This window comes from Strix uralensis, chromosome 2, assembly GCF_047716275.1.
Source record: "Strix uralensis isolate ZFMK-TIS-50842 chromosome 2, bStrUra1, whole genome shotgun sequence".
Lineage (NCBI taxonomy): Eukaryota > Metazoa > Chordata > Aves > Strigiformes > Strigidae > Strix > Strix uralensis.
Genome location: NC_133973.1, coordinates 139,022,144 through 139,044,770, shown reverse-complemented (window position 1 = coordinate 139,044,770; position 22,627 = coordinate 139,022,144). Strand labels below are relative to the sequence as shown.

The 22,627-nt window shown below is 57.4% G+C and overlaps 1 protein-coding gene across 1 annotated transcript; it reads right to left on the bottom strand.

Moving 5' to 3' along the window:
* Positions 1-3,738: 3,738 nt before the first annotated feature.
* LOC141940044 (uncharacterized) lies at positions 3,739-22,415 on the bottom strand. The gene is made up of 14 exons (XM_074860811.1): positions 22,375-22,415; positions 22,239-22,271; positions 21,963-22,026; positions 21,756-21,872; positions 21,014-21,204; positions 20,562-20,743; positions 17,278-17,364; positions 16,119-16,205; positions 15,887-15,941; positions 13,819-15,072; positions 7,107-10,926; positions 6,332-6,527; positions 4,851-5,145; positions 3,739-4,760 (listed from the first exon to the last, which is right to left on the bottom strand). The coding sequence occupies exons 1-10, from the start codon at positions 22,413-22,415 to the stop codon at positions 14,892-14,894; spliced, it is 1,038 nt and encodes a 345-aa protein (XP_074716912.1). The 3' UTR covers positions 3,739-4,760; positions 4,851-5,145; positions 6,332-6,527; positions 7,107-10,926; positions 13,819-14,891.
* Positions 22,416-22,627: the final 212 nt, after the last annotated feature.

Below are 22,627 nucleotides of genomic sequence, written 5' to 3'. Positions count from 1 at the left end.
GTGCCGCGCGCCCCCGGCAGCGACGCAGCTGCCGGGCAGCCGAGTGCCGACAAACTACAACTCCCGGCGTCCCCCGGGGAGCCAACATGGCCGACCAGAAGCCCCGCTCACGTGACTACAGCGCCCGCCCTTCGCCCACGCACCCGGAAGCCCGGCCCACGCGGCCCTGGGAAGCGCCGCCGCCGCCCGGCCCCGACCCGGAGCGGCTTCTGCCGCCGGTCCCGCCGCACCGCGCGGCCCCCCCGTCGCGGCTTTACCCGGCAGCCGCCTGGCGACCGACCGCGCGGCCCCGCTCCCCTTCTCTCTGCTGCTCCCTCGGCTCGCACCGGCTCCTCCTCCAGCACCGCCCCGGACAGGGAAGGGCCGCTGCCCGCAGCCTCACTGCCCCCCCCGGGGGCTCCTCCAGCCCGGCCCACGCTCCCCCCCTCCCCGCGGTAACTCTAGCGACCAGCACCGGGATTAAGGCCAGGCAGCGTGTCCTCAGTGCAGCCTCTGGAAGAGGGCAAGAGGCAGAAGCACTGACCGTTATTGCCGTAGATCGCCCCCGGCACTTGTTCACGGGCGGCACCGGCGCTGCAGTTCCGCGCTTTGCGCTCCGAGCACCCGCCGACAGCGCGCACGGAGTGGGGGCGGCACTTCCCGAGCATGACGCCGGGCACGGCCGTGCGCGGGCGCGGTACCCGGGCTGCAGTACCCGGCTTTAACCACAGGGTGGCAGCACAGAACACGACAAACAGCCGCGCCGCTCCGCCAGCCCGGCCCCGCGCTGCAGTACCGACATTTACCCGCCGGGCGGCGCCATCGCCCCATCCCGCCCCTCGGAGCAGTTCCCGGCAGCAGAAATGACGCCCGCAGCAGCCCCCTTCTACCATCCCAACGCGGCAACTGCTTCCCGGGCGGACAGGGCTCGCGTTCCCCGGCCCCGGCAGTGCCGGCAGCAGACACTGCAGAGAGAGTTTTCACCCCGGCGGCAGCACAGCGGGTGCTGAAGGCAGCAGGGCACAGACGGAAAGCTGCTTTGTGCCGGGGGGTGGGCCGCGCTCAGCAGCAAACAGCACGGCCGAGCAGAGCCGGTGCCAGCGGCGGAGCTGCACAGCAGCGATGACACCCTGGGGACCCGCGGGCTCTGCGAGGCTGTTTGCACCTTTCCTCACCTCTGGGCTACCGGTGCTCTGCTCTCCTCCCCCGGCATCCACACGAGGCTCCCTGGGCAGGGCCTGTCCCTTCGAGAAGAGACGCCGCACAAAGTTCCTCCCCAGCCTGCCCTCCAGCGCGCAGCGAGCCGGGCGGCAGGGAAAGCAGAGAGGCCCGTTGGGCTGGGAGATGTCCTCAGCAGGGGACCGCAGAGCCCGGGAGGGTCCGTCTTTGCTCCGGGCAGCCGCGGAGCCCCGTGCTCCTTGCCGCTCCCGCCAGCGAGCACTTTGCTGCCTGCAACACGCAATACTTGGTCGGCTGGAGGGGCTCTTCTGCCACTGGGTCAGGTGAGCAGCTCAGTGCCTTCGGCTGCCTGATTCACCTCCTTAAAACACGCACTTCAACCCTCGCTTTCTTTAATTGAGACCCCTCTAGCTATCTCCTGGCCTGCCAGCTGTTTTCAGCTAGCAACACAGCTGACATACAGTGCTGGTGGAAATCTAGCGGTCATCTTGCTTTGATGGCAAAAGGCTTTTGTAACTCGGACGTCTGACCTGTCAGCAGGACTGCAAGGCAAGAAATATGCCTTTACTCGAACAAGCAAGACACCGGCCAAATAGCTGTGCACAGCCATACGCGGCTGCCTGGGACCGACACCTTTTTCTGCTAAAACCAGAGCACAGCTCCCTCGGGAAGAGCCATCGGCAGCGCAGAACGTCCCTCCGCTTGCCCTGCGCCTGGTGCCCGGAGAACAGCCTCTTCCTCTGACTGGAGCGGGCAGCGGCCTGTTGGCGTACCAGCCCCTCGCCCCCGAGAAAGCGGCTGCCTGTAGCAGCGGCAGAACCGCTGCTGCCCAAAGGGGAGAGGAAGGACTTGGGCTAAAGCTCTCCAGACTGCCTGTGTCCCACACGCAGTCGATGGCCTCGGCAGCCCAGACACAGGGCAAAGCTGACAGAAGGAACCTAAGAAGGAACCCCAGGGTGTGTAGCAGCTTCTGCAACAACCGTACTTTCCCAGCCCAGCTGGGCAGAGGAAGGGGCAGGAGAAGGGCCGGCGGTTCCCTTCAGAAGCAGAACGGCTGCAGATTGTGCCGGGGCCGTTTAGCTCTTTCTCTTTGGCAGAGTTACGTCCCAGAGGTCGGCAGACGGGTCTGCGGGCGCAGCGTGAGCACTGCTGCTTACAGAGCAACAGGCACTAGAAAACAGCAGTGAAGAACGAGGACGGCCCATCGGGATGGTGGCAGTAACAAGGAGAGACTAAAGCATCAGCCGGGCAGGGCTGGCAACTCACCTCATGTCATGGTTTGAGCCCAGCTGGACACTGAGCACCACACAACCGCTTACTCACACCCCCCACCAGCGGGACAGGGAAAGAACGGGAAGGGGAACGTGAGAAAACTCATGGGTTGAGATACAAATAGTTTAATAAAAGAAAAAACCAGTACACCCACCTTTTGTGGGGGAAAAAAACCTCACGCAGGGCGGGGGGGAACCTGGGGCAGACACGGCAGCGGGGTCTGCGTGTGGGTAGAAACGCGCGTGGGGGGACGCGGGTGGGGATGACCCGCACCAGGGAGTCCACCCGGGATAACCCACAGCAGATCACTCATCTGGGACAACCCCAACAGATGATCCACTCTGGAGAACTGTCCCTCACCAGATAATCCACACCAGAGAACCCCCAGCAATGCCCCTCAAACAGCCGGCATCTCACCCCAGATTTTCCCCAAATTGGGTCTGGGGTTTTTTTTTGTTTTTCTGCAATACGAAAATCGGGTTTTTTGCTTTTCCAAAATATTCCATTTTATTTTTTTTCAGCACTTCTCCACAACATCAAAATTGGTGATTTTTGGTCTTGTGCATGAAAATGGTGGGTTTTCTGCTTTCCAGCTGCACCACTCCAGGCAGGTTTGGCTTTCCCAGGAGCCCCAAATTGAAGTTTTTTTTCAAAAAAAACCCTGGTTTTTTTCCCTCCCGTTGCAGACCCTGAATCAGGGTGCTTGGGGTATTTTTGTGCCGTGGCAGCGACACAGGGCTGGCCCCGTGGTCAGGGGGTTAACGGCCGCCAGGCAAACCTGGCCCGGGGGGAACCTGTCGAGCATCAGAAGATGCTGACAACAACACACCTGAAAAACAAAAACCCCAAATCCTATTCCAGCATCTTGAAAAACTAACACAGAAGAAAGTTCTGTCAGAAGAAGGGACGGAATAGCAGTGGAGCTCGGGGAAGACTCTGCGTGAACAGGTCAGCTCCACATACAACACACCCTGGCAAGGCCGGAGCGATTTCAACTCCTCAAATCACCAGCAAGGCCGATCGATACGATCCCGAGCACATTCTGCCCATAAAAGCAAACGCTCTTGCTGGCGTCGGAATGTCTCATCCTGTCCTTACAGCAGGGCTGCAAGGAGGGAACCCTGCGAGGCTGCAGGACGAGGTCGTACGGTCATCACAACCTACAGCCGACGGATCCGCCGCGACCCTTGCGCTGCTGCTGCTGCTGCTGCTGCACATCCTGCTTGCTGGGTCAATAAAATCAGAAGTGAAGTGTAAAACTTTAAAGGGTAAAACAAACAATAAAGAATAAAGCTCAGTCCTTCACTCTTTAGTGTAAAGGTGGGCATATGCTTATAGAAGTGTTTTTATTAGATGTGTAAGTATTTGATTTTCCTTTTGCATTCCCTGAACTCGCCCAGCTGTGAGCTGATACCATTAGACTGTCTATCTCCAAAATACACACGGACAACTTGACAAGGGGGGGGGCGGGTTTGGTGTGTTCCATAATTAGCAGGGACGTCGGGCCAGCTGCACCACCCAAGAGTACTACTGCCAAATACATCATCTCTGAAGATCCACTCTGATGGAGAGTTCATAAAATGAAACTTCCTTGAGAAAGGTTTCCATTTTGTAAAGTCTCTTTCTAACTGAAGTCAAGATTAGACACTGTAGGGCAGCGGTCCCTCATCCCTCAACTTTCAGAGAGCCAGGGGTCTGAATCCATCCTCCACAAAAACCACATCAGCTAACCGGGACATTCCTGCAGCTGCCAGGTTCCTCTTCATCATCTGCAAAAAAAACCAACAGTGCCAGCAGTCAGCATCACGTCAGCTGACACACCTCTGCCACAACACCCTCCACCTCAACAGCCACGGGGCTTTCCGCTCAGCTGCTCTGTGCAGAGTCCAGTGTCAGACGCTGCGGCCAGCGTGGCCCGTGGCACCTACGATACCAAAAGACAGAGAGCTACCACTGTGCTTGCGAGAAATCACCAGCCCCGTGCTCCTGCTCTCTACTACCCAGCTCACCTCAAACGCTCGTCCGATTCCAAAGGCAGCCTGCCCGGCACCTGCAAAACCAAAGAGAAATGCTTCATCGAGCTGCCACGTGATTCTCTGCACAGAAACCCTGACCCAGCCGACAACCGCCTCGCTGTCCTGGACTGCTCAGCGGCACGTGGCTTCACCCCTCCCAGCCTACATGTGGCACCTGCATAAACCAAAGCGAGAGGCACAAGCTGAACCTGCAGCCTGCCCACACCGACTGCCATCTCCTGCCCCGTTACCTTGGCCGCTCACCCACCCTGCCTCTGACATTTACCGGTCGCCACGTCGAGGCCTGGGTACCACCTGTAAGACACAGACAACAGGAGATGCTTCTAGCTTCACCAACAGTACGACACCTGAAAAATAACTGCTACTTCAGCCCACGCGTCTCACCTTGCCCGAGTCATCTCCGGTGCCGATATCCTGCTTTGCACCTTCAAAACAAAAAAAACCCCAAACCGATAAGCCAGTCATGTAGCAACCAGTCACGTCTTCTCCTCCGACACCACACGCTGACCCACCTTCTTACAGTGCCCTGCTCGCTGCCTCTGTCACTCTTTGGTGCATATATTGTCCCTCTGGATCTGAAAAAAACTTTTAAGCAGGTCACCTGGATGCTGAGTGACAGCTTAACAATTCCAGAGTTCTTGACTCCATGTAGGAACACTGTCTAGGGTCTCATTACAGCCTGCCATTAAAAAAAAACATAGACACAAAACAGCATTAAGCCCTACACACACAAGCCTTAACACCTTTGAGATTCCATCTGTTCAACTACCACTCCCGCAGCCTCTCCCAGATAGCTCCGGTCATCCCCGTGACATCCTTGCCTGCTGCTGAGGGCTGCTTGCTCTAAGTGGGCTGTACGGGCTGTACCTAAACAGTCCAGGCAAATCAACATTAACTACAGACTCTTAGTGCTATTCTTCCCCTGACCGACATCGCTGTGCCCCCAGGCAGGGCAGTTCCAACCCAGATATGTGTGCAGGCTGACACGCCAGAGAGTAAGAGAAGAGTGCTCTGAAGAGTGCCAAAAACCAAAATCCAAAGGGAGCTGAAGTGCCACAAGAGCGCGGTGGAGTACGCAAAAGGACTCGGAAGACATCGTTGTAGAGAGTAGAGAAGTTAGGAGGGTAAGAAAAGAAGCCTTGCAGACACAGCGAGGGCCCTGGAGTCTCAGGAGGGCAGAGGAGGACAGCCAAAAGTATGCTCAAGGACATGATGAAGAATTCCGAAGGGGATTTGAAGAAACTACAGGTGTCCTCAGCGGACCAGGTAGGTATCCTAGCTATCACAGAGGACAACGCGAGCGTTCTGCAGATGAAAGGTGGCATCAGGAAAGGGTCTCAGGGAGGAAGGAGGGTGCAGAGTGCGCCACGGTGCCAAAAGGGGGCTGTGGGGCACGAGGTTGGCCTCAGTAGGTGTGATGACAGCAGGAGCAGGGTGCTGAGACTGAAAGAGAGACAGAGGGCGGCTCTGGGACACGGTGCAAAAGTCAAGGCATTCCAGCAACGTACAGATGTCCCCAGGGGATGAGCGACTGAATGGAGACATCCAAGACAGCAGTGAAGACTGTGAGAGAGCTCCGGGGCACAGAGAAAGCCTGAGGAAGGGTTCTGTCTGAGTAAGAGAGACATCGAACCCCCACCTGGGCTTTTTATTAAACACAATTTTAAAAAAACATTTACTATCTCAACATTAAATACAACCTGAAATGAAAAAAACTTCACACACACAAGGTTAGACACATTCAGAAACTGACGCTCATTCAACAGCCACTCGATCCACCCCTCACTCCAAACATCCGTTCCACTGCCCACCTGCCACAGTGGCAGATCACCCCCATTCTAAACCCACCCCTGGAACTGCCTCACCGTGCGCCTCGGCAGCGTCGCTGCTCCACACGCCCCCACGGTGTCAGCCTTCCTAACCGGGAGCCAAGGAAGATGTTTCGCAACGGGCCCCGCTCCCGCTCCTCCTTCGCTTGCGTTTGTACACTCCGGCAAACCTCGCTCGAGGATTTGCTCTGGGGATCCAGATGGCCCTGCGTCAGCTGCAGAACACAAAGCCCTGCAAAGCAAGGCGTAGTCAAAACCGACAGCGAGTGCTGCAGTGCAATACACAACCAGAACAACCGACGTGGGAGGAGCCGGGCTTTAAGGCCGAGGACCACAAGGACACGGGGCGGGGGGTGAAGTGCTGTACGGGAGGGACCTCTGTGGAAACAGAACTCTGAAGAGCAGAGCTGTCATTCTGGCCCAGATCTCCTCCACAAAGGCAACCCTCCACAAACATCTGTGATGCAAAAGACGCTGTAAGCACCACTCACAAGATGTGGAGTGCTCAACGGGCTCTTTTCCAAAGCAGCAAGGCATCCGAGACCCCATGGACACCTATCAAGGTGCATGCGCCGTGCAGAGAGCCCACGAGGCACCACAGAGACGTGGGGAAGGCACCGCATACAAGACAGAACACAGACACCACAAACGACACGAGGACACAGACACAGGCCAGAACATGCACGTCCTGTGGGACAGACCCTGCTCTCTTCCCACAGACTTAAGGAAGCCTAAATAGCCCTCTCCACAGCCCTGATGGCAGAGCCTCTGCTGGCCCCACCCTACCCACGGCTTTTGCCCCTTGACTTACCTTTCAGAGAGCACGCTCCAGAATCCATCCTCATCAGGAGCACGTCATCTCACTGGGATGCTCCCGCATTCAACAGGTTCCTCTCCATCACCCGCAAGACAGAGCGCCGCCAGTCACCGCAGACGTGGAGTTTGGCCTGGTGCACGCCGGCCTCCCAAGCTTCGGGGTCCCATGCCACCCCGACACCCACCCCCTCCTTTCCCCCGCAGCCCCCAGGGCCCTCCCACAACCCTCCGCCTCTCACCTGCCTGCAAAACCAGCCAAACTGCATTCTGCTTTTGGCCCCCAAACCAGCTGCCTTAGTGCCTCTTTCTGAGCCCAAAAACCTGCCTGCTGAGCCTCTTCTCAAGTCCAAAAAATGCACGACTTGACCTCTGTTTCTGAGCCCAAAGCCACACAACTCCGTCTGTTTCAGAGCCCCTCAATCAGCCACACGCGTCTGTTCTCAAGCCCCAGGAAGGCAAAACGTTGCCTCCATTTCTGGCCCACAGCACAGCTCACCCCGTCTGCTCTCTGACCCCCTCCGCAGTCCCCACGGGCGATGCCGAGGGGGGGGGGAGGGGGAGGGGGAAATGCAGCCACCCCATAGCCCTGCACTCCCAGAGACCCACGGGCAGGTTTGGGAAGCGCTTGGGGATTGCGGCACTTCCGGGGGCCGCCATCGCGCATGCGCACTGCTGGGGCACGGGCACACCGGTCCTGGGGGAGCCGCGGGCAGCCCGCGGGAAACCGCACGAACCCGCCACAAAACCGCCCCTCGCGCTGCGCCGCGGGGCCGCGCCGGTAGCGAGGACTGTGCCGTGCCGCGCGCGCGCGGGAGCGACGCAGCTGCCGGGCAGCCGAGTGCGCAAAAACTACAGTGCCCCGGGGAGACAACATGGCCGACCGGAAGCCCCGCTCACGTGACTACAGCGCCAGCCACGCCGCCTACGCACCCGGAAACCCGGCCCCGCGCGGCCCCGGGAAGCGCCGCCGCCGCCCGGCCCCGACCCGGAGCGGCTTCTGCCGCCGGTCCCGCTGCACTGCACGGCCCGCCCCGTCGCGGCTCTCCTCGGCAGCCGCCAGGCGACCGACCGCGCGGCCCCGCTCCCCTTCTCTCTGCTGCTCCCTCGGCTCGCACCGGCTCCTCCTCCAGCACCGCCCCGGACAGGGAAGGGCCGCTGCCCGCAGCCTCACTGCCCCCCCCGGGGGCTCCTCCAGCCCGGCCCACGCTCCCTCCCTCCCCCCCGCGGTAACTCTAGCGACCAGCACCGGGATTAAGGCCAGGCAGCGTGTCCTCAGTGCAGCCTCTGGAAGAGGGCAGAGAGCAGCAGCACTGACCGTTATTGCCGCTGATCGCCCCCGGCACTTGTTCACGGGCGGCACCGGCGCTGCCGTTCCGCGCTTTGCGCCCCGAGCACCCGCCGACAGCGCGCACGGAGTGGGGGCGGCACTTCCCGAGCATGACCCCGGGCACGGCAGTGCGCGGGGAAGGTGCGACCCCGAACAGAGTCGGGGCGGAAACAGTGACCCGCGGCAAGGTTCAACCCAGAATAGGGTCCGCGCGGAAACAGTGACTTGGGGCAGATACTGGGGGGTGAATGGGTGGAAGGGGTGTGGTTGCGTTGTGCTTGGGTTGTGATTTTTCAGCTGTGAAGGGAGGTGAAGTTGTTTTGTGAAGGGGGGGTTGTTTGGGGGTGGTTCATTTTGTAGTGGTGTAAGAGTTGTGTATGGAAAAGAACAAAAAAATAATAAGGCCGGTGCAGCAGTAGAATGTGGCCAAAATGCCTAGGAGTAATCAATTTTATTTTTTAAAATCAAAATTTCATATATTTCATTACTCCCAGGCCACAACCCGTGCTGTTAATTCCCTCTTAACTAAATAGAGGGGGACTTAACTAAACAGAGAGGGACTAAGGGAGACAGAGAGAGACAAAGAGTCAAAGCGAGACAGAGAGAGACAAATACAGACAAACACCCAGACAGAGGCTAAGGCAGAAAGAGAGTCAAAGGCAGAGAGACTCCAAGACAAAAGTCAGACCCAGACAGACAGAGAGTCAAAGTCAGACACAGAGGGGCAAAGTCAGACAAGGAGTAAGACAGAGGAGCAGAGTCAGACAGAGGTAGAGAGAGAGACCAAGTCACACATCCAAAAAAACCACACTGGAGCCAACCCCCCCAACCACACCTTTATTAAAGCTACATTACAAAACAGCTTTTACTTCTTTATTAAAAGTTAGAACCAAGAGCACATACGCTTTCATTGAGCCTACATTGATCAAAACCCTTTATTTACTTTGGAAACCTTACAAGCACTGCAAGCACCTTCACTACATGCACATTACAAACCACCTTTTACATACTGATTAAACCTTGGAACCAACAGCAAATACACCTTTATTGAACCTACCTTACACAAAAACTTATGGACTTCAAAACCCCTACAACCATGATGAGTGCTTTACCTACCACTATTACCTCTCACAGCACTTATGGTCATTTCACACATGACCATTAGCATCATGTCTTTACTAACTAGATTCATAACTGTTTAGAGACTATGACATACGTGACTCCAGCAACACCATTCCCAAGGACCACACAAAACCACCCTGCCTGCAAAAATGCCATCCCTAGACTGCTCTATGTCAAAACACGGGCAACAACTGTCACCTCGCTGAGTGGCTAGGACCCGGGTGAAAAATAAAATCCCCCAGTTGGGTTTTTTTTTTTTTCCCTAACTACTCAAAAAACACCACCTGCAACAAGAAAACCCACATTACATTACGCAGTCATGCACAGGCAAACACATTGTAAACACAACACGCATTCAGCTACCCCACTAACCACCCCCTGCTCTCAGCAAAGCCATCCCCCTCCCTGACAACCACAACACACCCTCACCCCGTGGGGGCATGGCTCCTCGGGAACGCTATTCCCGGGGGCCTCCAAAATCGCCCTGCCTGCAAAAACTGAGTCCCTACACCGCTCCGCATCCAAACATTGGCAACGATCGTCGCCTCACAGAGCAGCCGGGACCAGGGAAAAAAAAAAAACAGCGGAGGGGGGGAAAAAAAAAAATCCCCCCGCTGGCATTTTTTATTCTATATTTTTTTTCCTAAGTATTCAAGAAACACCAACTACAACAGAAAAACCCATTACATTGCGCAGTCATGCACAGGCAAACACATTCTAAACACACCACTCATTCAGCTACCCCACTAACCACCCCCTGCTCTCAGCAAACCCACCCGGCCATCTGACCCCCACAACACTTCCTTGCCCCATTGCTGCGGCACTCCTCAGAACTTGCTTCCCGAAGGCCTCCAAAATCACCCTGCCTGCGAACACCACGGCCTGAGCCTAACATCCACCCAAACGCTGGCCATGAACATCACCTGACAGAGCAGCCAGGACTAAGCGACAATAAACCAGGTCAGGGAGATAAAGAAATCCCCCTGCTCAACAGTTTCTTCACTGTTTTTAAAAGACGCATTAACTCTCGCTACATTCAGTATACCCTGAAATGAAAAACATCCTCACATACAAGGACAGACACCTTCTGAAACTAACACTCATTCAATATCTACTCTATCTAACCATCACCTGTCAGTGGGGCAGACCACCCCAACACCATAACCATGCCTGGAACTGCACCACCATACACCTCAAGCCATCACAACCGCTTCACGTGATTCCACACCACAGGCCCTCATAGCTGGAAGAAGAGGAATATGTTTCCCTCTGTGTACCACTCCCGGTACTTCTTTGCTTTATTTTGTACACTGCGGCAAATTTCATGGAAGGATTGGCTTCTGGAATCGCGGTGGCCCTATTGTACCTGCAAAAGCCAAAAGAGGGAACTCGAGCCTGCTTGCTGATAACCACTGGCCATATTAAGAAAATACTTAAACAGAAATACAACAAACATGGGGAACCCGAGGGGTTACCTCAGGGATAAAGGACACTGTCGAACGCCTGCAAGGGGCAGAGGAAGAAACCAGAGAATACTGAAGAGCGGGTCGGAGCAGTGTAACCTTTACCACGGGAGCGCTAGTAACAGCACGCGCGCCTTTCTGCCTTGGCTCCCCAGCTGTCAAAAGGGTTTAACGACCCTTGTCTGGGTCTCGTGCATGTATGTCTTTAAGGACTTAGCACAGGGATGATCTCTGTAGGTGAGTCCATGTCAAATGGAACGTGGCACTGGTTTCCTCAGCGCTACCGCAATACGAATCGCAATTGGTATTTCTGAAGGGTAACTGAGTCTTCACCTGGGATTTTTAGCTACATACGAGATCTGAAGAAACTCTTGGAGAAAGACTGATCCCGGTGGAAGTGCAAGCTACTTCTCCACTGCGTTTGACATCATGAGGTGCTCGGGCAGCGGCCCGTCACTCACACCTGCAAGGCTCTCGGGAAAGAAGGAAAAAAGCCAGCCAGGCTCTGCAGCCTTTTAGGGAAAGAAAGCGTTAGCCTGACACGTGATTGTCGTTGGTTCCCGGGCATTCTCTGAGAGTTGCCCCCCGAGGGGGGATACTGCCCCCGGCCACCTCCACTCCCACTCGCCAGCACTCACCTGCCAACACAACTTCTGAGCTGCAGATGAGCACAACGGGGCTCCGTTGCCTCAAGTTTGGGCACAGGCAGGGCAAACCCTTCCTGAACCGCTCAAGTTTTATTAGAGAAAGTTCAGGAGAAAGGGAGGGAGTGGAGGAAAACACTCCATGGTTGTGGAGTGGCAGCTGCTGCTGCTGCTTCACTTCCTTCACGGAGCTCACGGGTGTGCTGCACTTCTTGGCAGCTCGCTCAGGCACGTTCCGGGGTCTGTCTCAACTTTAACGGCATTAAAATAGAAGGTTAAGAAGTGAAGCGGTCGTGCCGATCGTTTACACCTTTACCGGTAGCAGCACCTTGCATTTCTCAAAAGGAACCTTTTCTGCTTTTGCCCCCAACTGGGCAGCAATTTGACCCCAGTCCACTCCAACGAACACCTTCGCTGTGGAAGCGGCACTCAAACTCACAAGTTCGCGGCGGTGACGCTTTCTTTTGACTTTCCTAAGGCGCAGGTTTGCAGCGCTTCTCGGAAGGACATGGGAACACTGCAGTTACTGACGGCCTCCTCAGCCTCGAGATGCAGAAGGATGGAGGCCGAGACAGTCAGGGAGGGCCGGGGCCTTGTCCGCTCTCAGAAACCCTCCCCACTTTGCTCTGCACACCAGTCCCGTGCGGAACACGCGCAGCCGCGGCTCTGGCTGGCCCGAAGGCTCGCCCGTCCATCCCCTTGCCAGGAACTAGCGCCCCGCCGGCTACAGCTCAGCCCAAAGCCAAACCAACATAAAATCGCTCCTACGGCGAAACCGTCCCACCACCAACCTCGTCTCTGGAAACCGCCACCTGATCTCCCCCTGTTTTGCTGATTAGGGGTATCAATTAAACTCAGACACCAGAGTGAAAAGCGCAGGCATCTTTTACTAGAAATAACTAAATAACGTAACAGAATAATACAGAAAACATACAGTAAGAAAACACAGAATAGTGCACTCAAACAAACAGGAAAATACAGGGTAATGCATCAAATCATTACTACCCGAGAGAGAGGGAATAGCGATTAAGAAAGACCCATCACCACTTGCACCCGTTCCCATCATCCAGACCCGCAGGCGCTGGGCAGCCCCGGTTACAGCGAGGATTTGGAGAGCCTTTCCCGGCAAGTGGGAAGTCCTACGCGGTGCGTCCACCCGTAGGTGAGGCTTCCAAAGTCGCTGTGAGCGGGTCCAGCCTTATATACCCAAAAATCAGCAAGCCAGAATAGCTGGCACCTTTGATTTGAGCGGAAATATCTGGTTTCAATCTCACATTAGATTCCCCCAGAGCCTGGCCAGGGCTCAGGGGAGAAGCTAAGGGAGTTCCTCGGCTTATCTAATTGCATTAGGCGCAAGGTCTCGCATCAGGCCACAGCGACAGACAACGGTCTCCATGACCCTGTTGTTTTATCCACACACAAAGAAAGATAAATATACATTCAAGATAGCTACGTCTTCCATACGTATCTCGCTAATGATTACATACTGAGTTAGCAGCTTCGGCTCAGGGCCTGCTGCTCAGGCTTCAACACTTCCACTTTTTACATCAGAACCGTGCAGGTGCTGAAAGAGAAGCATTCAGAACAGGGGAAACCACCTCCAAATCCCTGCTCCCGACTGCTCTTCCCCCGGCATGCCACACAGCCTCAAAGGACACTTCGGGTGGCTGCAGAGCCCTCCCTCTCCGCACAGCTGGTGCGGCCACACCAAACTAAAAAAAGGAGTTTCCTGACAACTTCAGGGAGTCGAGTCAACTTCAGGTGGATTTGGAGCAGTTTCTACAACTCTGGGGAACTGCCAAGAACCAAGTACCTGCTTGAGAGGCACAGAAAACATCCCCAAAGGGGCAGGGATGCTTGAGGACTGCTTTCTCTCGCTTCTTCGGCAGCCCACTGCCGCTCATCCCCCCGCTCGCTCTTACCTTTGCAGGTCCTTCTGCACGCGATGGTCGTCTCTTCCTTGTTCACCACCAGCTGCTGCAATGGCAGAAGGACGCCGTCAGGTCTGAGAGGGACGCCGGCCCCCGGACAGAGCTCGCCACAGCACCACCTGAATCCCAGACGCCCTCCCACCCGCAACCCCGTATAACCTAACACCACCACCCCCCACCTCCCCCCCCAAAAAAAACCTCACAGATCGCCTTTTCTCACCCAATCGACGCTCCGGGGCTGCCACGCGTGCAGTGCCGGCCGGCGCTGGAGCTGGGCTCAGAGTTGGGAACTCTGGACAAAGGGGAGCTGGGCACACAAAAGCGGCGGCCAAGGAAGCTGCGCCCCTGCTTACAGGGGGCTCGAGCCGCTGCCGGCACTGCAGAGTGCCCGGGCCTGCAGGTCACTGGCCAGCCCCGGACTTACAGGGCAGCCTCTGCTGGCTGCCCACCGCAGGCAGCCCGCCCAGCCCTGATTACAGGGCGGCCGAGCAGCTCCTGGGGACAGAGGGCTCCACGGCTCGTGGCACTCACCCCGAGTACAGGGCGGGCACGCTGGCAGGTCGCCAGCCAGGACAGGCGGCCACCCAGGCAGAGACCCGGGCCCTGAACACAGGCGGGTCGCACGCTGGCCGCGCTACGGCCACGGGGCTTCGCTCTCTCCTTCGAAAGGAGGGGCAAGGAGGGGCAAGCCGGGACTCGCCCTCCGCTCGCGGGCTCAGAGAGGACCGACCCCCTGTTGCTGCACAGAGCCCTTCTTTCCCTCCCGGGAAGTTTAAGCTAAGTACACTGCAGCGATTTCAACAGGGGCCTAAACGAGAAGCTCATTCGCTCGCTCACTCACACACACAGACACAGGCAGGCACACACACACACACACACACACAGGGACAAACAAAACTTCCCGGAAGAGAGAGCGAGCTCTGTGCAGCCAGTGTCTGGGGAGCCATCCCTTCCCACGAGCAGGAGAGCAGAGCCCCAGACCTGCCCCGCAGGACGCACGCAGGCCACAGCGACTCAACGTGCCGCGGGGCTTCACGGGGTGGCCAAGCGACAAATGCCGTGACACGCCCCGACTCCAGGGGGGCACGCTGGCCAGGCCGCCAGCAGCCAGAAAGCCGCCGGGGCTGGGGACACAGCCCTCCCCTGCTTACAGGGCGGGCGTGGGGTCCGGAGAGCCCCACTTCCCCCTTGGCACGGAGACAGCGCCGCTCACTGTCCTGACAGGGCCGCCCTTCTCTCCGGGCAGCCAAACCGTGGGGCAAGGTGGCAAAAGACCAGAGACCCGAGCCCTGCTTACAGGGAGGTCACCCAGCGCAGCGCCGGCCAGGGCACCAGAAGTGCCGGCAACGTTCTCGTGCGACTGCAGCCCCGGTAACAGGGAGGTCCCCTTTGTCCAGAGCTTCCTTCTCTCGCCCCGCTCCTCTCTTCAGCCCACCGCTCCTCACGATGCCTCGTCTTTCTTCTCCAAGAGGAACTGCTTGGAAGGAGAGTGCAGTCAGGCGCCAGCTCCCCCACCCAGAGGATGGAGCAGAGGCCCCAGCCCCGCTTCCAGGGTGCTGGCCCAGCTCAAAGCACTGCCAGGCCTGCCCGGGCCGGACCTGGGCCCGGCTCGCAGGCACCGTTGCCTCGCAGCCTCCTGCCTTCCCCCGTGCCTCTCTTCCTCCCAAGATGCTCCTGGGGCTGACAGCACACAGAAAGAGGGCTAGGGCAGGGCACGCCCAGCCCTGCACGTCTCAGCCCCACGCCTCTGAAAGGCCGGGGCCAGGGACACCGGCCTGCTCACAGGGGAGGGTCCCTCGTCCCTCCCAGCACCTCCCCTTAAGCACAGGGGATGCTCACAGCCTTCCTTACAGGGGGTTCTCCCTTGGCTCGGCCCGCTCAACGAGCCCCGTGCACTTCAAGGCTCCCATCTACGCCCGAGTTATGGGCTGGCCGTCCTGACTGCAGCTCACCACCACGGTGGGCTTTAGGAGCCCAGCTTCCCGCCTCGGCTGCGGAGACGGTGCTGCTCACCCCCCTCAGACGCTTGCCACCTGCCCGGGCAGCCGAACCATGGGGCAACGTGGCAAAAGGCCGGCAAAAACCCAAAGACCCGAGCCCCGCTTACAGGGAGATCACCCGGCACAAAGCCGGCCAGGGCACAATGCCGGCCAGGGCACCAAAGGTCCTGGTGACACCCTTGCACGACCAGAGCCCAGTGACAGGGTGGTCCTGTTGCCCAGAGCGCCCTTCTTTTGCCTCCACTTGTTGCCCAGACTTCCTCCGCTCCTCCCCCCGCTCTCTCTTGCCTTTGAAGGTCTTTCCGCACGCGATGTTTGGCTCTTCCTTCTTCTCCGCCAGCTCCTGTAATGGCAGAAGGACGCCGTCAGGTCTGAGAGGGACGCCGGCCCCCGGACAGAGCTCGCCACAGCACCGCCCGAATCCCAGACGCCCTCCCACCCGCAACCCCGTATAACCTAACACCACCACCACCCCCCGCCTCCCCCCCCAAAAAAAACCTCACAGATCGCCTTTTCTCACCCAATCGACGCTCCGGGGCTGCCACGCGTGCAGTGCTGGCCGGCGCTGGAGCTGGGCTCGGAGTCGGGAACTCTGGACAAAGGGGAGCTGGGCACACAAAAGCGGCGGCCAAGGAAGCTGCGCCCCTGCTTACAGGGGGCTCGAGCCGCTGCCGGCACTGCAGAGTACCCGGGCCTGCAGGTCACTGGCCAGCCCCGGACTTACAGGGCAGCCTCTGCTGGCTGCCCACCGCAGGCAGCCCGCCCAGCCCTGATTACAGGGCGGCCGAGCAGCTCCTGGGGACAGAGGGCTCCACGGCTCGTGGCACTCGCCCCGAGTACAGGGCGGGCACGCTGGCAGGTCGCCAGCCAGGACAGGCGGCCACCCAGGCAGAGACCCGGGCCCTGAACACAGGCGGGTCGCACGCTGGCCGCGCTACGGCCACGGGGCTTCGCTCTCTCCTTCGAAAGGAGGGGCAAGGAGGGGCAAGCCGGGACTCGCCCTCCGCTCGCGGGCTCAGAGAGGACCGACCCCCTGTTGCTGCACAGAGCCCTTCTTTCCCTCCCGGGAAGTTTAAGCTAAGTACACTGCAGTGATTTCAACAGGGGCCTAAACGAGAAGCTCATTCGCTCGCTCACTCACACACACAGACACAGGCAGGCACACACACACACACACAGGGACAAACAAAACTTCCCGGAAGAGAGAGCGAGCTCTGTGCAGCCAGTGTCTGGGGAGCCATCCCTTCCCACGAGCAGGAGAGCAGAGCCCCAGACCTGCCCCCCAGGACGCACGCAGGCCACAGCGACTCAACGTGCCGCGGGGCTTCACGGGTGGCCAAGGGACAAATGCCGTGACACGCCCCGACTCCAGGGGGTCACGCTGGCCAGGCCGCCAGCAGCCAGAAAGCCGCCGGGGCCGGGGAAACAGCCCTCCCCTGCTTACAGGGCGGGCGTGGGGTCCGGAGAGCCCCATTTCCCCCTCGGCGCGGAGACAGCGCCGCTCACTCTCCTGACAGGGCCGCCCTTCTCTCCGGGCAGCCAAACCGTGGGGCAAGGTGGCAAAAGACCAGAGACCCGAGCCCTGCTTACAGGGAGGTCACCCAGCGCAGCGCCGGCCAGGGTACCAAAGGTGCCAGCAACCGTCTTGTGCGACCGCAGCCCCGGTAATGGGGAAGCACCTTTGTCCAGAGCTCCCTTCTCTCGCCCCGCTCCTCTCTTCAGTCCGCTGCTCCTCACAATGCCTCTTCTTTCTTCTTCAGGAGCTGCTGCTTGGAAGGAGAGTACGGTCAGATGCCAGCTTCCCCACAGGGAGGACAGAGGGAAGGCGGCCCCCCCCCCCCCCCCCCCCCCGAGAAAACCTCACAGATCAGCTTGTCTCACCCAGTTGGTGCTTCAATGCTCCCTGCAGGGACGACTGCGACGGCCACTCATCTGCTCCGGGCTCCTGGCTGCATCCAGCGGGGCCTTGGACCCTCTTCAGCCCCTGCGGCGACGGTGCTCGCCCCCCCAAGCGGGTCCAGTCCATCCCCCGCCCTCCCCGCCGCGACGGTGCTCCCCCCGCTACCGCCTCAGACGGCGACGTTGCTCCCCCCCACCCCAGACTGCGACCCCCCCGCGTCGGACGGCGACGGTGCTCCCCCCCACAGACGGCTCCACACCACCCCCCGCCCGCCCCGCGGCGACGACGCTCCCCCCCCCGCTTACGGCGACCTTGCTCCCTCCCCGCCCCAGACTGCGACCCTCCCGAGTCGGACGGCGACGGCGCTCTTCCCCCCACCCCGCCCCCCCCCGGCGGCGGCTTCCCCGCACCCCAGGCGACGACGGTGCTCCCCCCCACAGACGGCTCCACACCACCCCCCGCCCGCCCCGCGGCGACGGCGCTCCCCCCCGCCCCAGACAGGTCCCACTACCCTTCCCCTCAGGTGGCCGCTCCGCCCCTCACGGCGGCGCTTTGCCCGGAGCGCCCTTCTCTTTCCTGCACTTGTTGCTCAGACTTCCTCAGCTCCTCCTGCCGCTCTCTCTTGTCTTGCGGGTCCTTCTGCACGCGATGTTTGTCTCTTCTTTCTGCTCCACCACCAGCTGTTGCAAGGGCAAGAAGACGCCGTCGGGTCTGAGAGGGTCGCCGGGCCCCGGACAGAGCTCGCCACAGCACCACCCGAATCTCAGCGCCTCCCCCCCTCCCCCCGCCCCGCCCCGCCCCGCCCCGCCAAAAACTCACAGATCGGCTTTACTCACCCAGTTGCTGCACCAGTGCTTCCCACAGGGACGACTGCGACCGCCACTCCTCTGCTCCGGACTCCTGCCCGCGTCTGGCGGGGCTGCACCCGCCCCCTTCCCCTCAGGCAGCCGCTCCGCCCCTCACAGCGGCGCGCGACTTTCCCGCCCTTCCCCTTCCCACAGGCGGGTCCCGCCCCCTTCCCCTCAAGCGGCCGCTGCGCCCCCACATGGACTTTCCCGCCCTCACAGTCTATTACCTGGGCTACAGTACTTGATCTTGTCCAGAGAGTGGCGGTGTGGTTGCCTCTTGCCTCTCTGCCTATAAGCAGCGGATGCCATAATCCAATTATGACTGAAGCGAATTTTGTGTTTTATTAGCTGCTATTAAAAAAAAAATATTTTAGGGAAGTATACACACAGGGATACTTTTGTAACTGAGTGATCTGTTTAACCATCCTCCAAACCTTAATATACAATACTATTAGAAGTAGTAAACATAATAAAGTTAAAATTAGGAAAATCAGACCGAGTCCTGTTGGTGGTGGTGACCATCCAGATAAGCTTTCACACCATCGATGTTCTTCAAGGAAAGAAAAGAGAACTGTCTCGGGGCGGGGCGGGGGGGAAAGGCTGAACAGGTAGGTTACCCCTTAGGATACAGGATAAATCCATCTCGTACTGAGTTTCTTTTACTCCATTGTTGTCACTAGCATCCCATGCTAGAGGTAGGGGGGGTGCATCTAAAATTGGTGAACGTTTAAATGGCTGCTGTAATGATAGTGCGTCAAGTATTAACAGGCATTTGTAATTTAGATATGTTTTTAATTCGAGTATCAGAGTTTTAATCGCTTCTTCATGTTCTGAATGCCAACTCCACCGTTTTCCTTTTTGTAAAAGCGAATACAGTGGACAGGCAATGGAGAATCCAGGTACCTGTTTTCTCCAATATCCTAAAGTACCCATTACAAAGCTGTTGTAATTTTTTTTCTAGATTGGGGCATTTCTGATCGTTCTGTTTTATTCAGCGTATCTGGTGGAATTGCTGCGCTTCCAGCAATCCACCAAGTGCCCAGAAATTTCAGTTCTTTACTTGGTCCCTGACATTTTTCAGGCAGAATTTCAATTTTTGCTTCATGCAATGTTTGCCAAACTGTTGCTGCTGCTTCTCCCACCCTGTTAGGAGAGGGTCCTCCAGTTAGAATATCGTCTATATACTGATATAGTTTTACCTGTTCAGGGAGTTAAACTCTAGAAATTGTGGCTGTTTCTACCCCCCTCTGGGAGTCTGGTAAAGGTATGCTGGCTACCCACCCATGTAAATGCAAATTTTTGTTCTGCCTTCTTCCCCTAAGGGAAAAACCATGTCTTTGACACGTAGCACTGCCAGCCAAGGACGTGCAGGGACTTGCAGCCTAGTCGTTAAGGCTGCATTGTTGGGGTCTGCCGCTGACAATGGGGCTCTATTTAAGCACTTAAATGCCCATAATGGCCTGTTCAACGCCACCTCCCCCTCTGGTTTACTGACTGGCCAAACAGGAAAATTGGGGGGGGGGGGGCGAGTTCGTTCTGGAGGTAATCTGTCGTTTTTCTAAACCTGCAATAGAAAGCTGCTTAGCAACTTATTTACTTACTTCTAGCAAGTTATAGTACTACTTATAGTATTTTTTAATATTGCTAAGAATCCTGCTTGCCCAGACTGTTCTGTGGAATTTTACCAAGGACTGCCGTGTTCATCAAAACAAAGCAGTTTACTGTGAAAATCTACCAAGAACTGCAGTGTTCAGCAAAATATCATGTTTTTGTCCTCGAGGAACAGGTATGCTCTAACTAGCTGGGCCTCGGTAATGAGTAAAGATAGACATATACGGATGGTAGAAGTTTCATTGCTTCCCTTAAATAAGATAGCATGAGTAAACCGGCTGAAAAACATTTTTGTTGTTCAAGAAATTGGCTAAGAGAATCTGCGCGTGCTCCGGGGAAAAAACAAGGTGAGAAAGACTACGAGCCTTCCTCCCAAAGACCCCGAAGACGCCCCCCAGGAGGCAATGCACAGGTGCAAAGATAACATAAACTGCTAACACCAGCCTCTAGAACTAACCCAGCCTTACTCATGCATATGATAGTTTGTGTTATGTAATCCAGTGAATAAGTGTATCCACACTCTATAATGTTTTGGTAAAATGTGCTGTTGGTGTGCAAGGTTTGTGGAGAAATCCCCTTGCACCCCGGCCGGAGTAAAACATACCTGCTTTATAACTCCATTTCGAGTTGTAGAGTCTTTTTCCGCGAATCAAAGGCCACTGCAGATCCATTGCAAGCAGCAGGGAAAACGACAGTTCAGCGAGGCCTGTGCTGGTCATTATCAGCATCCCGTGGTGCTGACGGCTGCAGTCTCTGTTGTGGCATAACTTCGTCAGCCAGAGCTTTCTGGGGGGAGGCAGAGTAAAGTCCACGACCCCCACGGCTCCCGCAATGCCGACACAGCAGCTGAGGTACTGGCACCCACGGGCACACCGCCCCCCAGCCCGGGGCAGTCCCTTGCCAGCTCTAACCCCCCCCCCCCCCGCTTTCCTGCCTCCCTCCACCCTGCAAGGGCATTTCAGATGCCCTCTCGGACTGTCCCTTCAAACCACCCAACCACGCAACCCACTGAGCACGACCACTGAGCCCTAAAAGCCCTGACCACTGCAAAATTACCTTCTCCTCTTCTTCAGGAGCGCTGCGGCCGGAGTAAAGCAGCAGGCGCTCGGGATGGCCTTGAAGCCTGGGGCAACTTTCTCATGCCTGTGGTAGCTCACGGCCCTGGATGTGACAGCTGTGACTCCAGAACTGCAGAACGGTTTGAGGTGGGAAGGGAACTCTTGCAGGTCATCTGGTCCAACCACGCCCTGGAACTAAGAAGTAGCCACAGCGAACAAAAGAGGGGACAATTTAAAAAGACAGAGAGGGCACTAAGGAAAGAGAAAAACTCACTAAAAAGACACTGAAGGGAAAAAGAACATTTTAAAAGCAACAGGTGTTGGTGAAATAAAGGAAAAAATGATCACACAGGGATACCGAACTAGAACAGAGGCACAGAAAAGAAAATTTAAAAAGCGGCAGCACTAAGGAAACACGAAATAGCGACAGCAAACTAAAAGACGTAGAATGAAAATTTAAAAAGCGACGACACTAAGCGCAGAGATGGAAGATGAAAAAAAGGAGGGAGAGGCAGGACAAAAGCACAGAGAGAAATGAGAAAAGGGAGCAGTAGGACAAGAGAGAGAAAGTGAGAAAGGAAGGGGGAGCAGGACAGAAGAATAAAGAAGAGGAGAGGTCTAGGAAAGGGGCGGGGGCGGCAGAAATAACAGCAGCATGGAAAAAAGAGGTCCAGGTGACGGGCAGGAAAGGACCGGGACGCACAAGACGTGTGACAGGGCCCTGAAGGTCCAGGACTCACCCCAGCTCTCGTTCTCGGCACTGCCGGGAGAATTTGACGGGTCAGATGCTTCTTTCTCCTTCCTTCCTCCTGCCCCTCTTCTTCTTCTGAAAATCCAGTCGCCTGGCTGTCCTCCCCCTCAAAGAATACGCGGGTGTCTCTCACCTCTTACAAGACCAGGCTTCCGACACACGCAGCCTCGCTTGCTCGCGCACTACACGGCCGTACCACGCTTGGGGTGACGCACGCAGACCCTGGGTGCACGCTGGCGGTCTGACTGTGAAGAGGGCTCCTTCCTCACGCAGAGAGGCAGGCTCTCTCTTCCTGCACTGGGAGGCGGGTGCTGCACAGATGGTCTTGATTTTCTCTTTCTTCTGCTTTCTCTGGTCTCTCCAGCTTCAGCCGCGGCAGCTCCTGTCCGCTGTCCACAGCCGGGAAGGGCTCCGCCTGTCCCTTTTTGCCCCCGTGCCGTGAGAAGCGCAAGGCCAGGCAGAGATACCTCACACAAGCCCGAGGTGGGCGCAGTCAACAGCACCCCTGGGCAGGAACGGACAAGCGCAGCCTCAGCACGGCCTCTGGAAGAGGGAAAGAAGCAGCACTGACCATTATTGCTGTAGATCGCACGCGGCCGGAGCCCCACCTTCCACCTCCCACCGCGCAGCAAGGCATCACAGACCCCATGGACACCTACCAAGGTGGGTGTCCCGTGCAGAGAGCCCACGGGGCACCACAGAGACGTGGGGAAGGCACCGCATACAAGACAGAACACAGACACCACAAACGACACGAGGACACAGACACAGGCCAGAACATGCACGTCCTGTGGGACAGACCCTGCTCTCTTCCCACAGACTTAAGGAAGCCTAAATAGCCCTCTCCACAGCCCTGATGGC

Bases quoted from the DNA above. Each gene is read 5' to 3' on its own strand.
- LOC141940044 (XM_074860811.1), bottom strand. From the start codon at position 22,415: ATGGGGTCTGTGATGCCTTGCTGCGCGGTGGGAGGTGGAAG. The intron at 21,205-21,755 runs GTGAGTCCTGGA...TCTTAGTTCCAG, and splicing joins TGCCGAGAACGAGAGCTGGG to GGCGTGGTTGGACCAGATGA. The intron at 15,073-15,886 runs GCAAGAGAGAGC...CCTTCCAAGCAG, and splicing joins GTGCGGAAAGACCTTCAAAG to TTCCTCTTGGAGAAGAAAGA.